The sequence below is a fragment of the Equus caballus genome, chromosome 9 (assembly GCF_041296265.1).
Source record: "Equus caballus isolate H_3958 breed thoroughbred chromosome 9, TB-T2T, whole genome shotgun sequence".
Taxonomy (NCBI): domain Eukaryota; kingdom Metazoa; phylum Chordata; class Mammalia; order Perissodactyla; family Equidae; genus Equus; species Equus caballus.
In genome coordinates, this window is record NC_091692.1 from 32,397,121 (window position 1) to 32,418,709 (window position 21,589).

A 21,589-nucleotide genomic window follows, 5' to 3' on the forward strand; every position below is an offset into this window, starting at 1 on the left:
ATTGCTTAACCTCCCTGTATCACATTTTCCTGATTTAATAATGGGAGTATTCATAGAACCTACCTCACATTGTAGTTGTGAGGATTAAAAATGACTAAATGCATGTCAAACACTTAGAACAATAAGGGTTTCATGCTGCTACTATTATTATTATTTAGTTCATGCTAAATTCGAAGCCCTAATCAACACTTACTCATATTCATCATAAACTGTCTATTTGTACTCTACATTAGTAAGCATGGAGTCCAACGATGCAATACATTTCACTTGGAAAAAAATTCTGTAATAGGCCTCCTTCCAAATTGTTCTTCACCCCGGTCACTGAAGCTTCTCTCTCTCTCCTCCTGCGTCCAGCACCCAGTCCTCCTCTTCACCCCGTCCCCTTCTGTTCTTTCTTTAACTCTTCCAGGCTCTACCTCCTTCATTACGTACTGGACCAATTACAGAGGTAATGGTTTCGTAGAGGGCAGTGTGTGTATGTGTGAGTCAGTGTGAGTAATTTAAAGCAACAAAGACGAAGTTGCTTTATGCAAACGCTAAAGCAATTATTGCAGGGTCTTATACAGTGTCACTGTTGTAGCTTTTGTCATAAGTGGAACCCTTAGGAGGAATGCTTGTGACCCCCACCAGGATGCTAAATTTCAGAGGGTGGGAAGATGCAGCACTGACTTTAAGAGCCAACCTAAGGCAGTTTGAAATTCTTGCTCCTTTCCAACTATATTTTTTTCATTCTATTGTAATTATTATGCTTTTGCATTAGATGTCTGACGTGTTGGACCTATAATAACGATTTTATAAGAAAGAAACCTATGAATAAAGTATAGGTGTTTCTTTTCCTTAAATCTTTTTATTTTCTTCTTTCAAGAGCATTTCTAATTGTGATTAAATAAATCTATTTTATATAAGCATATAAAATATAAATCTTCCCTTTTTGTGTGTCCTCACTTCCGGTCAAAAAACTTCCTGTTGACTAAGTCAAGCGCAATTTACTGTGTCCTTCCATATGGACGGAATTCAGTGTGAGACATTGTTTGTTCCTTTTCATGGTGACTTTTGGGTTCGAGGTGCTTTCCGAAGGCAGCTCACTGCAGACTGCTGTCCAGCGCTGTTGGTTTCATTTCGATGATTTGGAAAGCCCTGTCTGGAAGTCAGACGCAGGGTGGATGTTTAAAGTTTTGAGGAGAAGTATGCAGCCTTACCAGTGGATCTAAGCTTTGCTCCGCTCAGCTCTCTGCTTTGAAGGCATTCTTCTCCATTTCATCACAGGATTTCTGAGGAAAATGTAAACCTTTCTCTCTTCAGCTGTTCTTCTTGTTACTTCAAAAGAAGCCTTTCTAAAACGGCAGCTTTGGAAATACCTACTGGGTAAATTGCATAGTGGGATACTGAGGACTGAAAAGGTCTAGTTATAGAGAGATTAAAACAAGACACATTACTTCTCATGTATCCCCTGGCACTATTGTTAATTCATTTCAAATATTCATCACATTATGTCAAATATATCATTCTTAGTCTTCTCTAGACAGGAAAATTCTCTCTATTCTGAAATGTAAATAAGCATGTGGTCACTTGTAATGTGTTTTATTATGATTCCAATCTTAATTATTATTCTAGATTCACTTACTTTAAAAGTTTTGGTGAATAGAAGAGTAACTTCACCAAACACTTAGCATCGTTTTACTCAAGAGTGCTGCCTAAGAAAAGGGGCAACATCAAGTCACCACTTCTGGGGGGCTTCCAGTTCCCCGTTGGAACATCAGTTTTTTAGACCCAAGACAGTGAAGAGCAGAAGAGACTTGAAATACCTCAGAGTTGGATTTCAACTGAAGCTATTGCTAACTCCTCAAGCAATTCATTTTACTCACCAGCACAAGAAATAACCAATTTGATTTTGTGCCTTCCAGGTATATTCATTTCAACCGAATAGAAATACTACAGCCAGAAAGCTTTGGAGATCTTGGGAAATTAGAGTGACTGTGACTGTTGACTCTTTAAATGTCCTTTGCTTCTGCTTTGCATCTTCTGTTTATACAAAATATTGACTGCCCTGGAGATTACAATATTTTGTTGTAAGCCTAAGAAGCAGAGCTTGCACCTTTGTACTATAAAATAGAGTTATCTAAGGTATACTATAGTTTGAAATCAATGGAGAAAAGACAAATAACCCAATTAAAAATAGGGCAAAAGAGATGAACAACGCTTCACAAATGAGGTAAAACCACTTCAAAACTTACTGCAGAAACTACTACAATTGCGCACACACATCCGCTGTGAGCTATCAGTTCCACTTCTAGTTATAGATACAGCAGAAATGCACATACATGTGTACCAGCAGACGTGTTCTTTAGTGTTCATGTCAACATCCTTTCCAATAGCTCCACACTAGAAACTACCCAAGCATCCAATAACAAAAGAAAAGAGAAACCACTTCTTGAATATTGATAAAATAGACTACTATACAACACGTATGAATCTCAGAAACATTTTGAGTAAAAACAAAAAAACCCAGGGCCTGGCCCCATGGCATAGTGGTTAAGTTCAGTGCACTCTGCTTCAGTGGCCTGGGTTCACAGGTTCAGATCCCGGGTACACACCTAGACCACTCATCCACCCTGGGGTGGAAGTGACCCACATATAAAGTGGAGGAAGATTGGCACAGATGTTAGCTCAGGGTTAGTCTTCCTCAAGTATAAAAAGAGGAAGATTGGCAACAGATCTTAGCTCAGGGCCAATTTTCCTTAGCGAAAAAAAAAAAAAAAAGGAAAAGAAAAACCCAAACATTGAAAATTACATAGTTTGATTTTGCTTTTAGAAGAAATTAAAAAACAGATAGCAGGAATATATGTAATAATTAGAACTTAAAACAGTGATTACCTTTGTAGAGAAGGAGGTGTGTGGGAATGACAGTAGGGAGCTTCTGCAGTCCTAGTAATGTTTTGTCTTTTCTGTTGTTCTCTGGATGGTAGTTACACAGCTGTGTTCATTTTGGGGAAAGTCTTTGTGGTCTATGTCATGATGGGTGTACTTTTCTAAATGAACGTTATATTTGGACAAAGCTTTGTTAAACACCAGTGACAAACCAAAGGGACACTTGGACAGCCTCCTTTTGTTTTGTCTTTTATCAGGTGAAGATACTCTGCTACTTCACTTCCTCTAATACATTAGATTACCAAATTTATTGTGTCTTTAGCTGAAGACACAGCATTTTTTTCTGAAAAGAAAGCAAATGAAGAATTATATAGCTAAACTTAACCATGAATCTATTTGAATTGAAATAGATCTGAAAACAATCTGAATTAGGAGTTTGTAGGTTTCTAAAAGGATGCCCTTTAATATTAATACACAAAATAGACTAGTAAAATTAAAAGATAAAAAGAGGGGGCTGGCCCCTGATTGAGTGGTTAAGTTTGCATGCTCTGCTTCTGGGGTCCAGGGTTTCACCTGTTTGGATCCTGGCCCGGAACTTGCACCACTCATCAGGCCATGCTGAGGCAGCATCCCACATAGCACAACCAGAGACGCTCACAACTAGAATATACAACTATGTACTGGAGGGCTTTGGGGAGAAGAAGGAAAAAATAGAAAAAGAAAAAAAAAAAAAGAAGAATGACAACAGATGTTAGCTCAGGTGCCAATCTTAAAAAAAAAAAAGATAAAAAGAGCTAGTCAACCACTTTCCTATGTGGGTACTCCAATCTTATTTGCATAAAGAAGTGTAAGAATTATAATGCCTACAATTGCATCGTTTGGTTTTGTTTCTTTGTTTGCTGGAGGCACGTGTTGAAGTACAAGGAAGCAGGTGGGGAAGCATGCTGCACTCCTTTTCCTGCTCTAACACGTGTAAACAGAGAGTTCCACTTTGGTAAAGTCAAGGTTTAACGTCACGATGACTAACAACCTCAAAAAACCAGAGGCACCAACTTCAGTTTTGGGGGAAATCTTGCTCCTGAATCAGCATTGCTTTCCTCCTGTGTAGCAAGACAGCTACTGAACCACTATGACTCTCGAAACCCTAGCTGCCTGTTCTTACCAAACAGTGGCACTGAGAACTGCAGAGATGGGAAGCGGACACTCCTGCTGCCTGAGGAGATCTGAAAGCCCTCAGCAGCCCCACGGCAGTGGTGGCAGGCCTTGCTGTTATCAAGGGGGTTCTTTTATTTATTTCTTTTAATTAATTAATTAATTTTCGGATGTATATCATATTTCGAATTCTGTGTACATTACATCATGTTCACCACCCGAAAATTAATTATAGTCCATCCCCTCACAGGTGAGCCTAATCATGCCTTTTGCACTCCCCGCTCCCCCCGCTTCTCCTATGGTAACCAACAATCCAATCTCCAATGCTATGTGGGTTTTTTGGTCATTTTTATCTTCTACTTATGATTGAGATCATATGGTATTTGACTTTCTCCCTCTGACTTATTTCACTCAGCATAATACCATCAAGGTCCATCCATGTTGTCACAAATAGCCGGATTTCATCATTTCTTATGGCTGAGTAGTAGTCCATCATGTATAAATACCACATCTTCTTTATCCATTCGTCCTTGATGGGCACCTAGGTTGCTTCCAAGTCTTGGCTATTGTGTATAATGCTGCAATGAACATAGGGGTGCAAGTATCTTTATGCCCTTGTGTTTTCAAGTTCTTTGGATGAATATTCAGCAGTGGGATAGCTGGATCATATGGTAGATCTATCCTTAATTTTCTGAGGATACTCCGTACTTCTTTCCATAGTGGCTGCACCAGTTTGTACTCCCACCAGCAGTGAACAAGGGTTCCCTTCTCTCCACACCCTCTCCAACATTTGTGGTTTCCTGTCTTGTTAATTATAGGCATTCTGACCCGGAGTGAGGTGATGCCTCATTGTAGTTTTGATTTGAATTTCCCTGATAGCTAATGATGTTGAGCATCTTTTCATATGCTTCTTGGCCATCGTATATCTTCTTTGGAGAAATCTCTGTTCAGATCTTTTGCCCATTTTCTAATTGGATTGTTGGGTTTTTTTGTTGTTGAGCTGTATGAGTTCTTTGTATATTTTGGATATTAACCCCTTATCTGATACATGGTTTGCAAATATCTTCTCCCAATTGTTAGGTTGCCTTTTCATTTTGTTGATGGTTTCCTTTGTGGTGAAGAAGCTTTTTAGTTTGATGTAGTGCCATTTGTTCATTTTGTCTTTTGTTTCCCTTGCCCGGTCAGACATGGGACTTGAAACTATGCTGCTCAGACCACTGTCAAAGAGCGTACTGTCTATGTTTTATTCTAGAAGTCTCACGGTTTCAGGTCTTACATTCAAGTCTTTAATCCATTTTGAGTTTTTGTGCATGGTGTAAGGGAATGGTCTACTTTCATTCTTTTGCATGTGGCTGTCCAGTTTTCCCAACACCATTTATCCAACACCAATTGCTTGTCGAATATTATCTGTCCATAAACATGTGGGTTTATTTCTGGGCTATCGATTCTGTTCCATTGATCTGTGTGTCTGTTTTTGTGCCAGTACCATGCTGTATTGGTTACTATAGCTTTCTAGTATAATTTGAAATTGGGGAGTGTGATACCTCCAGCTTTGTTCTTTTTTCTCAGGAATCCTTTGGCTATTTAGGGTCTTTTGTTGTTCCATATAAATTTTAGGATTCTTTGTTCTATTTCTGTAAAAAATGTTGTTGGAACTTTGATAGGGATTGCATTGAATCTATAAATTGCTTTAGGAAGTATGGACATTTTTACGATGTTAATTCTTCCAATCCAAGAACGTGGAACATCTTTCCATTTCTTTGTTTCTTCTTCAATTTCTTTCAACAATGTTTTATAGTTTTCAGTGTACAGATCTTTCACCTCTTTGGTTAAGTTTATTCCTAGGTATTTTATTCTTTTTGTTGCAATTGTAAATGGGATTGTATTATTAATTTCTCTTTCTGCTACTTCGTTGTTAGTGTATAGAAATGCAACCGATTTTTGTACATTGATTTTATATCCTGTGACTTGACTGTATTCCTTTATTATTTCTAAAAGTTTTTTAGTGGAATCTTTAGGGTTTTCTAGATATAAAATCATGTCGTGTGCAAAGAGTGACAGTTTCACTTCTTCTTTTCCAAGGTGGATCCCTTTTATTTCTTTTTCTTGCCTTATTGCTCTGGCTAGGACTTCCAATACTATGTTAAATAAGAGTGGTGACAGTGGGCATCCTTGTCTGCTTCCTGTTCTTAGAGGGATAGCTTTCAGTTCTACTCCATTGAGAATGATATTTGCTGTGGGTTTGTCATATATGGCCTTTATTATGTTGAGGTATTTTCCTTCTATACCCATTTTATTTAGAGTTTTTATCATAATTGGATGCTGTATCCTGTCAAATGCTTTCTCTGCATCTATTGAGATGATCATGTGATTTTTATTCTTCATTTTGTTAATGTGGTGTATCACATTGATAGATTTGTAGATGATGAACCATCCCTGCATCCCTGGAATGAAACCCACTTGATCATGATGTATGATCTTTTTAATGTATTGTTGTATTCGATTTGCTAGTATTTTGTTGATGATTTTTGCATTGATGTTCATCAGTGATATTGGCCTGTAATTTTATTTTTTTGTGTTGTCCTTGTCTGGTTTTGGTATCAGGATAATTTTGGCTTTGTAGAAGGAGTTAGGAAGCCTCCCCTCCTCTTCAATTTTTTGAAAAAGTTTGAGAAGGATAGGTATTAAGACTTCTTTGAATGTTTGGTAGAATTCACCAGGGAAGCCATCTGGTGCTGGACTTTTATTTTTTGGGAGGTTTTTGATTGCTGTTTCAGTGTTCTCACTGGTGGACAGTCCATTCAAATTTTCTGCTTCTTCTTGGTCCAGTTTTGGAAGGTTGTATATTTCTAAGAATTTATCCATTTCTGCTAGATTATCCAATTTGTTGGTGTATAGCGTTTCATAGTATTCTTTTATTGTGTTTTCTATTTCTGAGGTGTTCATTGTAATCTTTCCTCTTTCATTTCTGATTTTATTTATTTGAGCCTTCTCTCTTTTTTTCTTGGTGGGTCTAGCTAAGGGTTTGTCAATTTTGTTTATCTTTTCAAAGAAACAGCTCTTGGTTTCATTAATTTTTTCTATTTTTTTTTTTAGTCTCTACTTCATTTATTTCTGCTCTGATTTTTATTTTTCCTTCCTTCTGCTGATTTTGGGCTTTGTTTGTTGTTCTTTTTCCAGTACCTTTAGGTGCACTTTTAGATTGTCTATTTGGGACTTTTCTTCTTTGTTGAGGTAAGCCTGAATTGCTATAAACTTCCCTTGTAGAACTGCTTTTGCTGTATCCCACAGATTTTGGCATGTCGTATTTTCGTTTTCATTTGTCTCCAGGAATTTTTTTATTTCTTCATTGACCCAATCGTTGTTCAGTAGCATTTTGTTTAATCTCCACATTTTTGTGGCTTTTCTGGTTTTCTTCCTGTAGTTGATTTCCAGTTTCATATCTTTGTGGTCAGAAAAGATGCATGGTATTATTTCAATCTTCTTAAATTTATTGAGACTTGCTTTGTGGTGTAATATGTGATCAATCCTGGAGAATGTTCCATGGACATTTGAAAAGAATGTGTGTTCTGTGATTTTGGATGGAATGTTCTGTATATATCTACTAAGTCCATCTGGTCTAACTTGTCCTTTAAGGCCAGTGTTTCCTTATTGATCTTCTGTTTGGATGATCTATCCATTGGTACAAGTGGAGTGTTAAAGTCCCCTACTACTATTGTGTTACTGTCTATTTCTCCTTTTATGTCTGTTAATAATTGCTTTATATATCTAGGTGCTCCTATGTTGGGTGCATAGCTATTTACAAGTGTTATATTTTCTTGCTGGATTGTTCCCTTTATCATTATGTAGTGCCTGTCTTTGTCTCTTTTTACAGTTTTTGTTTTAAAGTCTATTTTGTCTGATATAAGTATTGCTACCCTTGCTTTCTTTTCTCTGCCATTTGCATGGAATATCTTTTTCCATCCTTTCACTTTCAGTCTGTGAGTGTCTGTAGGTGTGAAGTGTGTCTCTTGTATGCAGCATATACATGAGTCTTGTTTTTTCATCGAATTGGACACCCTATGGCATTTGATTGGAGCATTTAGTCCATTGACATTTAAAGTAGCTATTGATAAGTATGTATTTATTGCCATTTTGTCACTTTTTTTTCTGGGTGTTTTAGTAGTTCTTCTCTGTTGCTTTCTTTTTCTCTTGCTCTTTTCCCTTGTGGTTTGATGTCTATCTTTAGTAATATGTTTGATTTCTTTTGTCTTACTTTTTTCCTTGCTTGTTATATGTTTCTGATTTGTGATTACCATGAGGATCCTATTTAATATACTATGCATATAGCAGTCTATATTGAGTAGATAGACACTTTAGTTTGATCTCTTTCTAAAAGCTCTACTTTTTCACTCCCCTCCTCCCACATTGTATGTTTTTCAAATCATATATAGTCTCTTGTTTAGTGTGTGTCTATCCATTACCCTCTTATCACTGAAATAGGTGATTTTAGTACATTTGTCTTTTAACCTTTATATTATCTTCACAGGTAGTTGATCTGCTGCCTTTACTATACTTTTACCTTACAAGTGATTTTATTGCCTGGTTTTTTGTTGTTGTTTTTGATAATTTTTTTTATCTCTATTTGTAGTCATTGCTTTCCCACTTAAATAAGTCCCTTCAGCATTTTACTTTTGGACATTTTGATTATAATATGTCTTGGTGTAGGCCTCTTTGGGCTTATCTTGTTTGGGGCTCTCTGTACTTCCTGAACTTGGATGTCTGTTTCCTTCCTCAGGTTAGGAAAATTTTCCTCTATTATTTCCACAAATAAAGAACCCAAGGGGGTTCTTATCTTAGAATCCATGAATGAGCTTTATGGCGTGGAGAATTGGCTAACAACAAAGCTTTTAATTTTTGATTTTCTTCCTATTATTTGAGTAAATACATATGCACATATTTCTTGAAAGACCTCTGAATATGTTAATCATAATCTGTTCTGTTATTTTTTTCTTTTTTCTTTGAATTTCCCTGCTTATTCTGGAGTTAGCTTCCTTTCTTTTTGTCGTGGTCTTTCTTTGTCATGGTTCTGATTAAACTCCTCTGCTTTGTGAACCTTGACTGTCTATTCATATTTGAAAATATTGAGTAGGTGGTCAGGTTTCCCCTGCTCTCCTGTAGGTGGGTCCATTTTATGCAAAATTTCCCCTTGGTGGGAATTTTAGTTTGGACACTTGGGTAGAAAAATGGCAGATTTCTCCTCCCAAACACTAGAATGAGAAAGGCTTTCTCTTGAGTTCTAGCTCCACACAAAACCCATTACTTTTCTTGTATCAATTTGATCAATTTCTTTAGAGAAGAACATATATGAAGAAGACAAATTATATACATAATTTTTTCCTCTTAGCAGTAGGCGTCCTTATAGTGGTGGCAGCTACCAATTAATTGTGTTTCTCCATCCACATGTTTAATGAACCCCTGTTTTCAGCCCCACATCTCACTCCTGCTCTCTGCTCTCTCTGGTGTTTTTGCACCCAAACCATCAGACTGTTCCTGCCTCAGTTTTCTCTGGGTTGCAGCTTTCTTGATTTCATTTGTCAACCCTCTCCCATGCATTTTATGTGTTTCCAGAATTTGCTGAAATCTCTTCTCTGTTGGTGGCCTTCCACATTCTGTCCTCTTGATTGTTATGGGCTTATTTATTTGTATTGACCATCTGGGCTGTTATTTCTGTGTAGTCCTGAAAGAGAATGAGGCAAATTTGTATGCCCAGTTCACTATTTTGAATCAGAATTCTTCTCCCTATAACTTTGAAATTTGTTAGTTGAAATAATATTTAAATATTAAAATTAAATTATTCTCTTAAGGTGTTTCTCAGTCTAAACAAATTTAGCATGACTGTGCCTGTGCCAGCGCATCCTCGAGCGATGTGCACTCAGCAGCAGCAGCAGCAGGATATCTAGAATCCTTCCTTATTGATGGGATTTGATCAAAGCCCCCTTGTGTTACATTCATAAATATCAACAACCCCTCTCACTTGGATGGGAACATTCTCTTCAATGGAGGCATGATGCCAAAACAGGCAAGGGAAGATCTGAATCTTCATCTTTCCTATGAATAGGAGGCTTGATTTGAACATCATTTACCAAAATTAGATTCTTCTCCAATGGATAAGTCTTATCTTTAAACATCATAAACTATTTATTATTACATCTCCAAACAAAGGAATTTATGCACATTTGGTGAAGCCACATGGGATGAAATATTCAAGCTGGTTTAGAGCTTGATGCACAGGCAGAAAATTGCAATAATGCCTCTGTTAAAGTGTACAGAAATCTGACGTTTTGTGTAATAATTCATGATTGGTATTGAAGAACCTGACAACTATCATTTTTCTCCAATGCCACTTGCAAATTGGTGAGACTATGGACATTCTTGGTAAAGTTGGCTCCTTGTATTTATCTTTATGTGCATACCAACCTCATCAAGCCACAGTATTTTCTGTGCTTCTTCTGAAGTCTTTAATGATTCTGTCTTGAAAAAATGAAAGAAATACAGGGAAAAGAAAACTTTGGTATTCTGTACCCAGAAAGAACACTCATGGTGCCTGAAAACACATTTGGTTTTGTTGGTTTGGGGAGAATACAGGCTCCAAACGACATCACACTGGATGCTTTATGAAGCAGCACGTGGACTTGCGTGGAGTCAGCCAGTCTGGAAAACATCTTCTTTATCAGGCACACACCTCACTAAGCCAAGGCTTTTTTAAGACGTTTTCTCGAGTAGGAGCTGAATATCATTTTCTCTATTTCTCAGAAGTCTCTTAGATTTCCAGTGGATGTATCTTGAAACACCAGCTTGAATTTCAGGTAGAATATTCACTTTTCTTCCCTTCTCAGGACATTTATCTTGAAAAAACTCATTCATGGCTTGGCTTTTTTGATAACAGTTATATTTCTGTCACAGAAAAGAGATCCGTCTTTGGTTAATTTCCATGCAGTGGATTCTGCTAAACTATTATTTTTTTGACCAACAATCTTTGATAGAAGAGGTCAGCAGCAAACAATTATACAGACCTTCCAAAACAGGAAGAAGTGCTTTTTAGGTTGTTGTTAGGAGTATCAAAGTGATACTTCTACAGGCAGAAATCAACAAATACATTGTAGAAACAGTTTGAAGATTAACTTCACAGAAGTTGAAAAGAAGAACGAGAAAAAAGAAAGTCCAGGCAAACAATTTGCCCCCCTGCTTGACAGTACTGATGACACAGTACTACTCTGTTAACGCTGTCACTGAGATAGTGGTCTAAGAGATAAATAATAATAGTTATTATTATCGTAAGTCCCCATTTTATAGATAAAGGAACTGAGACTTAGAGAGATTAATTTGCTTAGAAACAAATAGTTATAGCAATAATAGTAGCAGTGATATCTGATTCGGGAACCATAATAACATGTATGACATAAACTAATGTTGAAATAACATCAGTTTGTACATTTTGTTACCATTTGTGCAAAATTAAGAAAAATTCTTGATGAAGATTTTTAAGTATTTACATACGCTGCTTCAAAATCTGAGATGATGGAGATGTCCTTTTTTCTTGATTTGTTTCACCTGTTAAACAATTAATTCTGGTCTACGTGACTTGGAAAATAGGTAACATCTTTCAATCTCCGATTATGGGTGTAATTTCCAGCCTTTTAAATATGTTAAGAGAATGAACAGTAACCTGTTTACTGTTGTTATCACATTGAACTACACTAGTTGTAAAATAATGAAATAAGCTTGTAGCCTAGCAAAAATAAAGTAAGCATGAACTGTCCAAATGATATGACTTTTCCCAAGGTCTAGCTGCAACGTACTACAAGCTATTTCTCTATCATGAAATTCCATTCTAATCTTCCCTGAGACACGGAAATGGAGGAGGGCTTACGGTGGGGAATGAGAATTACCCTGTGACTTCCATCTGCTCACCCGTCTTAACCTAACTTTTCACTATTTCTTCTCTAGTCTTTCCTCCTGAGTTTGATGAATTGGGTGGAGCAGGGAAAGATGAGTACAAGGATTCAAAATAGAAAGGATCAGGGAAAAATTTGTATCTACACAAATGTGCATCAAGTTTGCAAAACCAGGAAAAGATCTTGCCTCCTGTTCACAGGAGCCTTTACTTTAACCCCTAAGAGATAAAACAGGTAAAATAAAGCCAAAAACATAGCATTAATAAGAAAACATGGTCAGATGATCTTATTTAATTTTGAGACAGGGATGCTAGTCATGAAATAAGACTCAGAGAGAGGCTGGATGTAGCTAACTGTTAACATTTTCTAGACATAATTTGATTATTTACGCTCATTTCCTCCTGTCTCAGGACATAAATGGCACAGACCTTTCCTCTGTTTTGCATAGACTGTTGTTTGCTCCTCTCTTCATAGACGTGCTCTTTGTGGAATGTGCGTTCAGTGGTGCTGGCAACCTAACTGTCCCCAGCTGATGATTTCTCTGGTAGTAATGTCTCCAGTCGCAGCGGGAGGGGGAGGTGTGGCCAGGGCAGCGCTGCGGGAGCCCAAACCAGTGCAGGACTGGAAAGGGGAAGGAAGGGAAGAAACACTGCAGCCTGGGTCTCCTCTGCCTCTTGCTGTCCTCCAGAGCCTCCCTCCATCGCCTCTTGTGGCGGATTCCAAAGAGGAAGAGGAAGCTGTGGGCAACAAAGCCTGGGAAAGGCACTTCTCTGCCATCTTGTCCTGGGCAGGACATGGGTGTAAGTCTGAAGGGAGCAGGCCAGCAGCTAGCTGAGCCAGCGACCACAGCAGCACCAAGTGAGACTAGTTTTGCAAAACTGCAATGGCCAGTAAGCTGAAAGATGGACAAAGGGTTGCCACCCACAGTATCCAGTCTATCATGATTCATTTGCAGGCTTCTGCAGTCTGCTTTTTTTTTTTTAGGTATACTTTTTGGTGAGGAAGATTGGCCCTGAGCTAACATTTGTTGCCAATCTTCCTTCTTTTTTTTCCCCCCAAAGCCCCAGTACCTCAGTACCTAGTTGTATATCCTAGTTGTAAGTCATTCTAGTTCTTCTGTGTGGGATGCCACCACAGCATGACCTGATGAGCGATGTGTAGGTCTGGGTGCAGGATCTGAACCAGTGAACCCCGGGCCGCCAAAGTGGAGCACAAGAACTTAACCACTATGCCACCAGACTGGCCCCTGCAGTCTACTTTTATTGTGCCATTCTTTACGATGAATACATTGTCCTCTTTGGTTTCTTATATGTTTAAATCTTATTTTTGTGATTTCTCTTTAGCATTCGTAATCTCTAACTAAACAAAACGAAAAAATTCAAAAGACCACCTACGAAAAGATACCAATACAGTGGCAGATACATATATGTAAATCTTTAAAACAAATGCTTGCATAAATGACACTCTGCTTTGTATTCACCCTTTCTCACTGAAATACTTGTTTAAATGTATCTAGATTTACAATTAGGTAAAAAAAAAAAGTCTGTCCTCTAAACTCATCATTACTGCATTGTGATTAAAAGTTATCTTTTATTTTTTGGATTTTTGCATAATAACAAATTATCTAAAATCCCAGCTGGGAGCTTTTCTCATCTGGATTCATTAAAGAGACTGTAAGTGAAAGCAAGTGCATAAACACAGAAATGATTTCCGTACGATTTTCTCCAAAATAAATAAATCCCAGACAATGTTTTGCCTTCGTCTCCTTTTGCCATGAAAGATCAGTCAGTTCTAGTGCGTTAGGGAGGAAACGGTTTTTTTAACTGCAGAGTGATTGAGGACACAGATAGTCTACCGAGCTTTCATGTATTCTCTTAGAAGTGACATTCAAAAGGAATATTGAAGATAGAAGTTTTCCTCGGTTCTCAGTTATTTCCTTGCTGGTCAAATCTAAAGTCTCCCAAGACTTCCTTTTCCTTTAACTTTTTATTAAAAAAGAGACTTGAGAAGTTCCAAAGAAAGTCTAACTCCTCTGGCCAGGCTTCAGAAGTCTTCCCTCGTCACCCCAGTTACTAGTACAGTTCACTTCTTCCTAGATTAAACATAACAAAAGGGAATTCCCAGTACCGGTCCTCTCATAGGCTCCGTTTGCCTCAATTTTCTGCACCTGTGAATCTGTCTTTGATCTGCCTCTTCACCCTGATCTGTGTGTATACTACTGCATTGTTGATGATTTTCTTTTTGGTTCTTTTTTCCCTCAGTACACAAATATAAATTCCAGTTATCAGGTTAAGGTCAAATGTTCTGCTTCTCGGTGCTGGTTGGAGAGCACATAGTGGAAAAATCACAAAGGTGTATCTCTCACCTGCCTTGAAGGCCACTTTGTTGCTGTTTTCTGATGTTGTGTGCCCAGATCACGTCTGTGAGCATGGGAATTTTAAGATTAAGTAAAAATCAGAACACTGGGGGAAATAAATTTGTGTTTAATTGGTGCCTGGAAATGATGCTTGGAATCTTTGCATTTAAAGGATCGTGAATGATCAAGAGGGCAATTCATCCAGTCCTAGTCCAGTTTTGCAAGTTCATATTCCCCACTTTCTTGGCAGTGCTCACAGCAGACCCAAGGCACTGCCTCACAGTCTTTTCTCCTCGGCTGTGCTCTTTGACTGTGCTCAGACCCGCAAGGTTTTGCTTGATGGTTCTCTTTTTCTGCCAAAGTTTTCTTACTTGTAAGAACTGGTCACATCACAGCCGTTTGGAATAATACGCACATTCATTCTTGTTTGTTTTGTTTTTTTTAATAGACTTTATTTTTTAAATTTGTTGTAGGTTGACAGCAAAACAGCAGAAAGTACCAAGATTTCCCACATACTCCCTGCCCCTACACATGCATAGCCTCTCCCAGAATCCACATCCCCCACCAGAGAGGTACATTTGTTATAATTGATGAACCTACGTTGACACATCATAATCACCCAGAGTCCATAGTTTACATTAGGATTCACTCTTGGTGGCATACATTGTGTGGGTTGGACAAAAGCATAATGACATATATCCATCATTATAATATCATACAGGGTATTTTCACTGCCCTAAAAGTCCTCTGTACTCCACCTATTCATCCCTTCTTCCCCCTAACTTCCGGCACTGACCTTTCTACTGTCTCCAAAGTTTTGCCTTCTTCAGGATGTCATATAGTTGGAATCATTTAGTATGCAGCCTTTTCAGATTAACTTCTTTCACTTGGTAATATGCATTTAAGTTTCTTCCATGTCTCTTCATGGCTGGATAGCTCATTACTTTTTAGTGCTGAATAATATTCTATTGTCTGGATGTACCACAGTTTATCCCTTCACCTACTGAGGGACATATTGGTTGCTTCCAAATTTTGGCAATTAGGAATAAAGCTGCTACCAACATGTGCAGGTTTTTGAGTGGACATAAGTTTCACCTCCTTTGGACAAATACTGAGGAGCATGATTGCTGGATGGTATGACAAGAGTATGTTTAGTTTTGTAAGAAACTGCCAAACCGTCTTCTATAGTGGCTGTACCAATTTTGCATTCCCGCCAGTAATGAATGAGAGTTCCTAAAGCTCCACATCCTCACCAGCAATTGGTGTTGTCAGTGTTCTGGATTTTGGCCATTCCCATAGGTATGTAGTGGTATCTCGTTGTTTTAACATTCTTGTTTTTTAATCATATCTGGGAAATGAAAACTGCCAAGACATTTTGTAACAAGCTTATAGCAAGCTTTATTCTGGTAGTGGGAGGAATATTATGTTTTATTTTTTACTTGCCTTCTCTCTCTTCTTGGATTTGTTACATCATTTATGATTAGAGTCACTGTTTTCGTATATTTGCAATTATAACTCCCATTAAGTGTTTCTTCTGTATATAGATTTCTATTTGAGTATCATTCTTGGCTTTTAAGATTCTCAAAAAGTCTTGACATGCTAAAGCTCTTAGTTTTTTCTATTATTTTCTATTATGTTTTCTTGTTAAGTATCAATAATAGCTTTTTGTTCTTACCTCTTACATTTAATGAAACAACATTCACTCTATTTATGAAACACACAGAAATAAATACTAGTAAAGAAGCTGAGGGAGGCCCTACTTACAGTGATGTACAAGTATGGATCTTATATGCATGTGCTATATGTACTTCAAATGTTTTAAGCCACTTTTAAGATAATTTTGTTAGTATGTCATGTTGATGAAGTATCTATTTTTGTAGACGGTAGCTGACCGTTTATGGTAACGGTAAACTTATACACAGATGATTTGAGCAACCTGGCCCAGGGTTCATGAGATCTTGATCAGTCTGAGATGGTGGACACTGGCACCTGGTTATTCCAAATCCTCAAACTTGTGCCCATGCAGACTGTCTTTTAGATAAGAAAATCAGTATATGGGGAAGTGACTGAGGGCTAATAAATAAGCTACATCTACTATCAAATAAATTCCATCTTCCACAATGAATTCTTTCAACAACTGGGGGAGTGTCAATTCGCTGGTAGCACCTGGAGTCAGAGGAATCTGTGTGGGTCACATTTGCCGTGTCATTGCTGGGGTCTGTGTGTGACACCTGATGTGGGTTTCTCCACTGTCATTTCTAACTCATGACAGCCATATTCCTCACAGTATACTGGGAAAATGAATAAAATGTCTTCTAAAAAGTGCTTTTGGATCTTTAAATGAAAGGGATTATGTAAGTACAGGTGATATATTACTCTGTTTCCAAACAGAAAAGATTAATTTACCTGGCTCTTTTTTTCCTTTGAAATTACCCACCGAGCAGTGAATAGGCCTCAGTGAATAATTATTTTAAGCTTGTGATTCTTGACTGAATACTATCAAAAGGCAGTGGTCTTTTATTTAACACACCTGGTGTGATATTTGATATAAGAGCATTTTCAAAACGGAAAACAGTAAAATGGGAATTATTTTAAGCACAGTGTGCTATTAATATTTAGTGTGGTCTAACAAAGATTAAGATAACCCACTTTTCTTATTGTTTTACTCTATAGCTTTTTATTTTTCAAAATTCATGGCTCTAAATTATAGGCAATGTTTCAAACAATACTTTCCCAGCATAAATTTGGAAATGCTCTATTTATAAAGGGTTCCCAAACAGATTTTTTTTTAATAAAAATCTAGTTCTCATACTATGGGTTCTTTTCCAAACACAAAGGAGTTTTTCAAGCACTAAGTGAAAAATATATCCTTTAGTTGTTTTTTTCATGTTTTGTATCCTTGCTATGGATGAAAATCTTAATTGAAGTTGACAGTAATGAAAAGAAGAAATTAAATCTTGTGCTCAGTTGTTACTAAAACACACAACCATGAGTATACATAAGGGAAGATGTGGCTCACTGATTAATGGAGGGCTGATAAGAAGCGATGATGACATCAGGGAAATGGAACATTCCCAACTGTTAGGGCCCAGTGTCTGTGATGTTCCCTATTGATTTGTACTGACATCACAAGTATGTGCTTGTGTTCAACTCAGAGAAATCTCATGGTGATACTGAAGAGAGAATTTACTTGTTAATATTTAACAACTACAGACTGCTTTTGATAAAATTACCAGACATTAAACTCAAAATTTAAATCAGATGAGTGAACTTTGGACTCATTAATATTGAGTAGATTTTTAACCAAGTGGCTGATACAGTAAATCAGTCAGTGACAAGAAACAGCCAAGGACACTGAACTCATCAGTATCTTCCTGAACAAGTGCTAGCAAACTTTTGTGTCTTGTACATCACTCTAGACACGGCTGAAAGTATTGTCTGTTCCAGCCCTGGTTTTATTTTTTCAGCTTAGTTTGAAGTCTTGATGGAAGCATTAAGTAAAGAAAATCTATACCATTAAATAACTTTTTAATGTGTGAGATTTTTTTTCTTTAATTTAACCATTTAATGCTGCCAAATATAGGTGTCATTTTAGTGTAGTACAATTTAAATACAATATAACTTAGTATGAACTATAAGCATCTGCGATATACTTCACTAAATCATCAGACAGTAAATCTTCTTAAATTTATTTAAAAATATATAGTTCTCTGGAAGTACTCTAAATTATAAATCTGGAGAAGAGCATGGTTGTTTTTTTTACTTTTAGAAAAAACTTTCATTGTTCCAATAACATGATATTAATAAAAACTCCTAAATTAAAACAACTGGGTGATGTCAATTTACATGCAAAGTGATTCCTTTATTTATTGTTTTCTCAAATGTTTTTTAAGGACTTGCTATACAAATTATTAAAAATTATAGCATTTTTTATTCTGCTTAAGTCACATAACGCATTACTTATTACAATAAAATTTAAACAATTCAACCTTTATCACTATTATAAATATGCTCATATTGTCGTTTTATCACTGGATAGAGTTTTATCTCTGGATAGAGTGTGACCTGATTACCACTGTAGACAGACTTGTGAATTCCATAGAGTTAGTGCCCCCTTTTTAACCCTTGGGATGGATGAAAGAGATAATTTATTACTCCTGTGCCTTTTTGCTATGTATCTTTTGATGAGAATGGAGATATATACCATAATTCTCTTTGTCTATCTATCAGTTTTATTTCATGAGAAAAAAATACTGGGAAAGATTAGGAAAATATAGTAAAATTTAGCGAAAGTGAATAATCTGCTCCTAGATTAGGAAATACCTCAAGGACATGTAAAGGGCCTTCCGGTCACAGTCTGCAAGAGACAGTTGAAGATGAAGAGCTTTGTAACGGCATTGCCAGCCCTTTTAGTATAAAAAAATAAAATAAAAAGGGTTCTGCCTCTGTCCTTTAGGGAAAATTGAGAGCACAGGGAATGCATGCCTGTCCATATTGATGTCAAGGAGATTTACAAGAGAAAGAGCAAGTCATCTGGGGCAGCGGCATGGATCATACACAGCGCATTTATAGGTCTCCTTTGAGCAAGAAAGCCTCTACTCCTTCTCTTAAATAATCGCTATGAAAAAGTTAAAGAAAACCACCACCACTAAATATAAATTCTCTATTTTTAACATTTAAAAGAACTGTAACCTTCAGCATGTATAGTTTTGTTTTTGTTTTTTTTTTAATTGCAGTAACATTGGATTATAACATTATATAACTTTCAGATGTACTTCGTAATAAAATAAAAGATTACATGTTCCCCACCCAAAAACTAATTATAGTCCATAGTCTGTCACCACACATGTGAGCCTAATCCCCCCTTCAGTATGTATAGTTTTAATTGTTAGTTCTAACAATTTGTTTTATCTTACAATTATTTATTTATAATCAAATACTATGGTGCCTGTTAAGTGGAAACCACTTTTTGACTCTCAGAGTGCTTTCCAAAGATATTGTCAATATAGAAATTTATCTACTCTGTTCAAAATATGCAACCAGGTAAGCATTTGTTTTCATTTGTTTGTTGGTAATTAGAAATCTTGGAGTCGAAAATGTGACAGAGGAGGTAGATTAGATGAAATTAAGTATTTTAACTCAAAAGATTCAAAGGAGAAATTAATAGTCACTGTTAACAGTTGGGATTCTTGCCTGCATGCCTAGACGTCTGGATTCCAACGCTCTAGTTTGTGACTGTGATTTAGTGTGGCTGGGGGAACTCTTGCAAAGTTATGCCCGGAATGGCCGTACGCAGGCTGCTGCTACGTGTGAGTATCCCAGAAGGCTCCAGGGATGCTCAGTAGCTTCAGTAACAGTAGAGGAATTCAACTGTGGTATGTAATTTTCTGTGTGCGTACAAAAGCGAAAAGTCTGTTTGTCCTCTTTTTATAAAGGCTTATTGTGTGATGTTGAGTTTGGAAGAACATATTATCAGAAAATGTTTTTAAGGTATTTGGTTAAAAGTATAATCAATTTCCCTTTCATTATCTGCATTTTTACTTAAGGAAGTTATTATCATCATAAATTGTTAAAGCTGGGAGAGTCTTTGAGGATCATTTAATCCAATTTCCATAATTTCAAAGGAGAAATACTGAGGAAAATTATTTTTCAACAAGGTCACAGGACACTGTGACTAGCATTAAAGTCTCCGCTTATACCTCAGTATCACTTAGTGTTAGTAATCAATGATTTAGATTTCTCAACTTTAGATGAAATAATTGCTAATATTCACCACTAGGAAAAACACTCAACGAATCTACTAAATGTTTTTTTCTCACATAAAATAAGGCCACAAGTATCACTCAAGTAATGAAAACCTATTTTAATATATCTTTACATATTTTAAAATAATACAAACGTTTGATTTATCAAGCATATATTCATATTCTGACAAAGCTATCAGATATCCTTATAGTGAGTATGTCCTCTTAGGATACTATTCAATTCTCTTAAAGCTTTTAATATAAATAAGAGAATATTTATCTACTTATTTATCTAATTTATCTATTCCTATATATAACCTTAAATATGAATATATGAATATAAAGACATATGTACATATATGTGTGTGTGTCTGTATGCATGCACATGTGTATGTGCATGTATGATAATTGGGCTCCTTGGAAACTTACTCAGATGATAGTTTAGCAGAAATTTGCTTTCTAATGCCCCATTCACGGACAAGCCAGCATTTGAATTTCTCTAAAGAGGTAATTTGAAAAATTATATTAATATAATTCAATTCCATCCAGATTGAGAAGAAAAATGACTTGTTGGTCTCTATTTCCAAGTAAGTCTCAAATTTGTCAGTTTCTTCCACATTTACTACCAACTTCTACTTTAGGCACAATCGAGTTTTGCCTGGAATATATTACATCCTAACTGATGTCCCAGCTTTCACTTTTCTCTCTCTCCAATCTATTATATTTGGGAGCTCTTTCAAAGACACCTATCTGATTACATCATTCTTCTGCTCTAACCCTTTTATAGCTTTCCCTGCCTTAAAATAAAATGCAAGTGTATCATAACATATTTCGTGTCCTTCACATGGTCAACACTTCCTATACGTTGCAGCCTTGGGCTACCCATTCCAACCCCAGTTCATTCTACTCTTCCCTTTACTCATGGTATTTAGCCATCCCCATGTTCTTTCAGTTCCTAGAAGTTCTTAAGCTTTTTCTGACTAAAGGATTGTCAACATGCTGTTTTCTCTGCCTCCAACATTCTTCTTGCATCTCTTCTTTTAATAGCCCTCTTCTTAAATATTTATTTGGAAAAACTTTATTAATCTCCCTCCCTACCCACCTCCTCACTACCACACATACACTGAACATCATTAACTTTTCATCTTTGCATTTATCACAATTTGTAATTATCCATTGTTGTGTTTGTTTAATTTCATTTGCTTCAATGAAACTATAATCCCATAAGTACAGAGACTTTGTTTTGATCACTGCTTCATTACTAGTCTTAGCATCATGCCTGACACACTGTAAATGTTGAGTCATTTTTTAAAATAAATACATAAATGAACAAAACTATTTTTCTAAATAGGGGAAAGCCAAGATGTTGATTATAAGGAATTTTAAGGAAGTGGATAAGATTACTAAAGATCTATGTAATTTTCTCCAGACGTGTTAGTTATGGTAACTTGTTAATGATTGGAAATCTCAAATGATGCAAATACAAGAAGAAGAGTTTTGTCATTTAGAAAGGTTTAAAGAGAATTATGTGA

General features: G+C 36.6%; 1 protein-coding gene across 1 annotated transcript in view; it reads left to right on the forward strand.

The window, feature by feature from the left end:
• The window catches only part of LOC111774961 (probable oxidoreductase PXDNL), a 315,007-nt gene that overhangs the window by 287,964 nt on the left and 5,454 nt on the right, over nt 1-21,589 (forward strand). The window contains exon 4 of the mRNA XM_070221556.1: nt 1,905-1,976. Coding sequence (XP_070077657.1) covers nt 1,905-1,974 — 70 coding nt within the window. The 3' untranslated portion in view covers nt 1,975-1,976. The remainder of the gene's footprint in view (nt 1-1,904; nt 1,977-21,589) is intronic.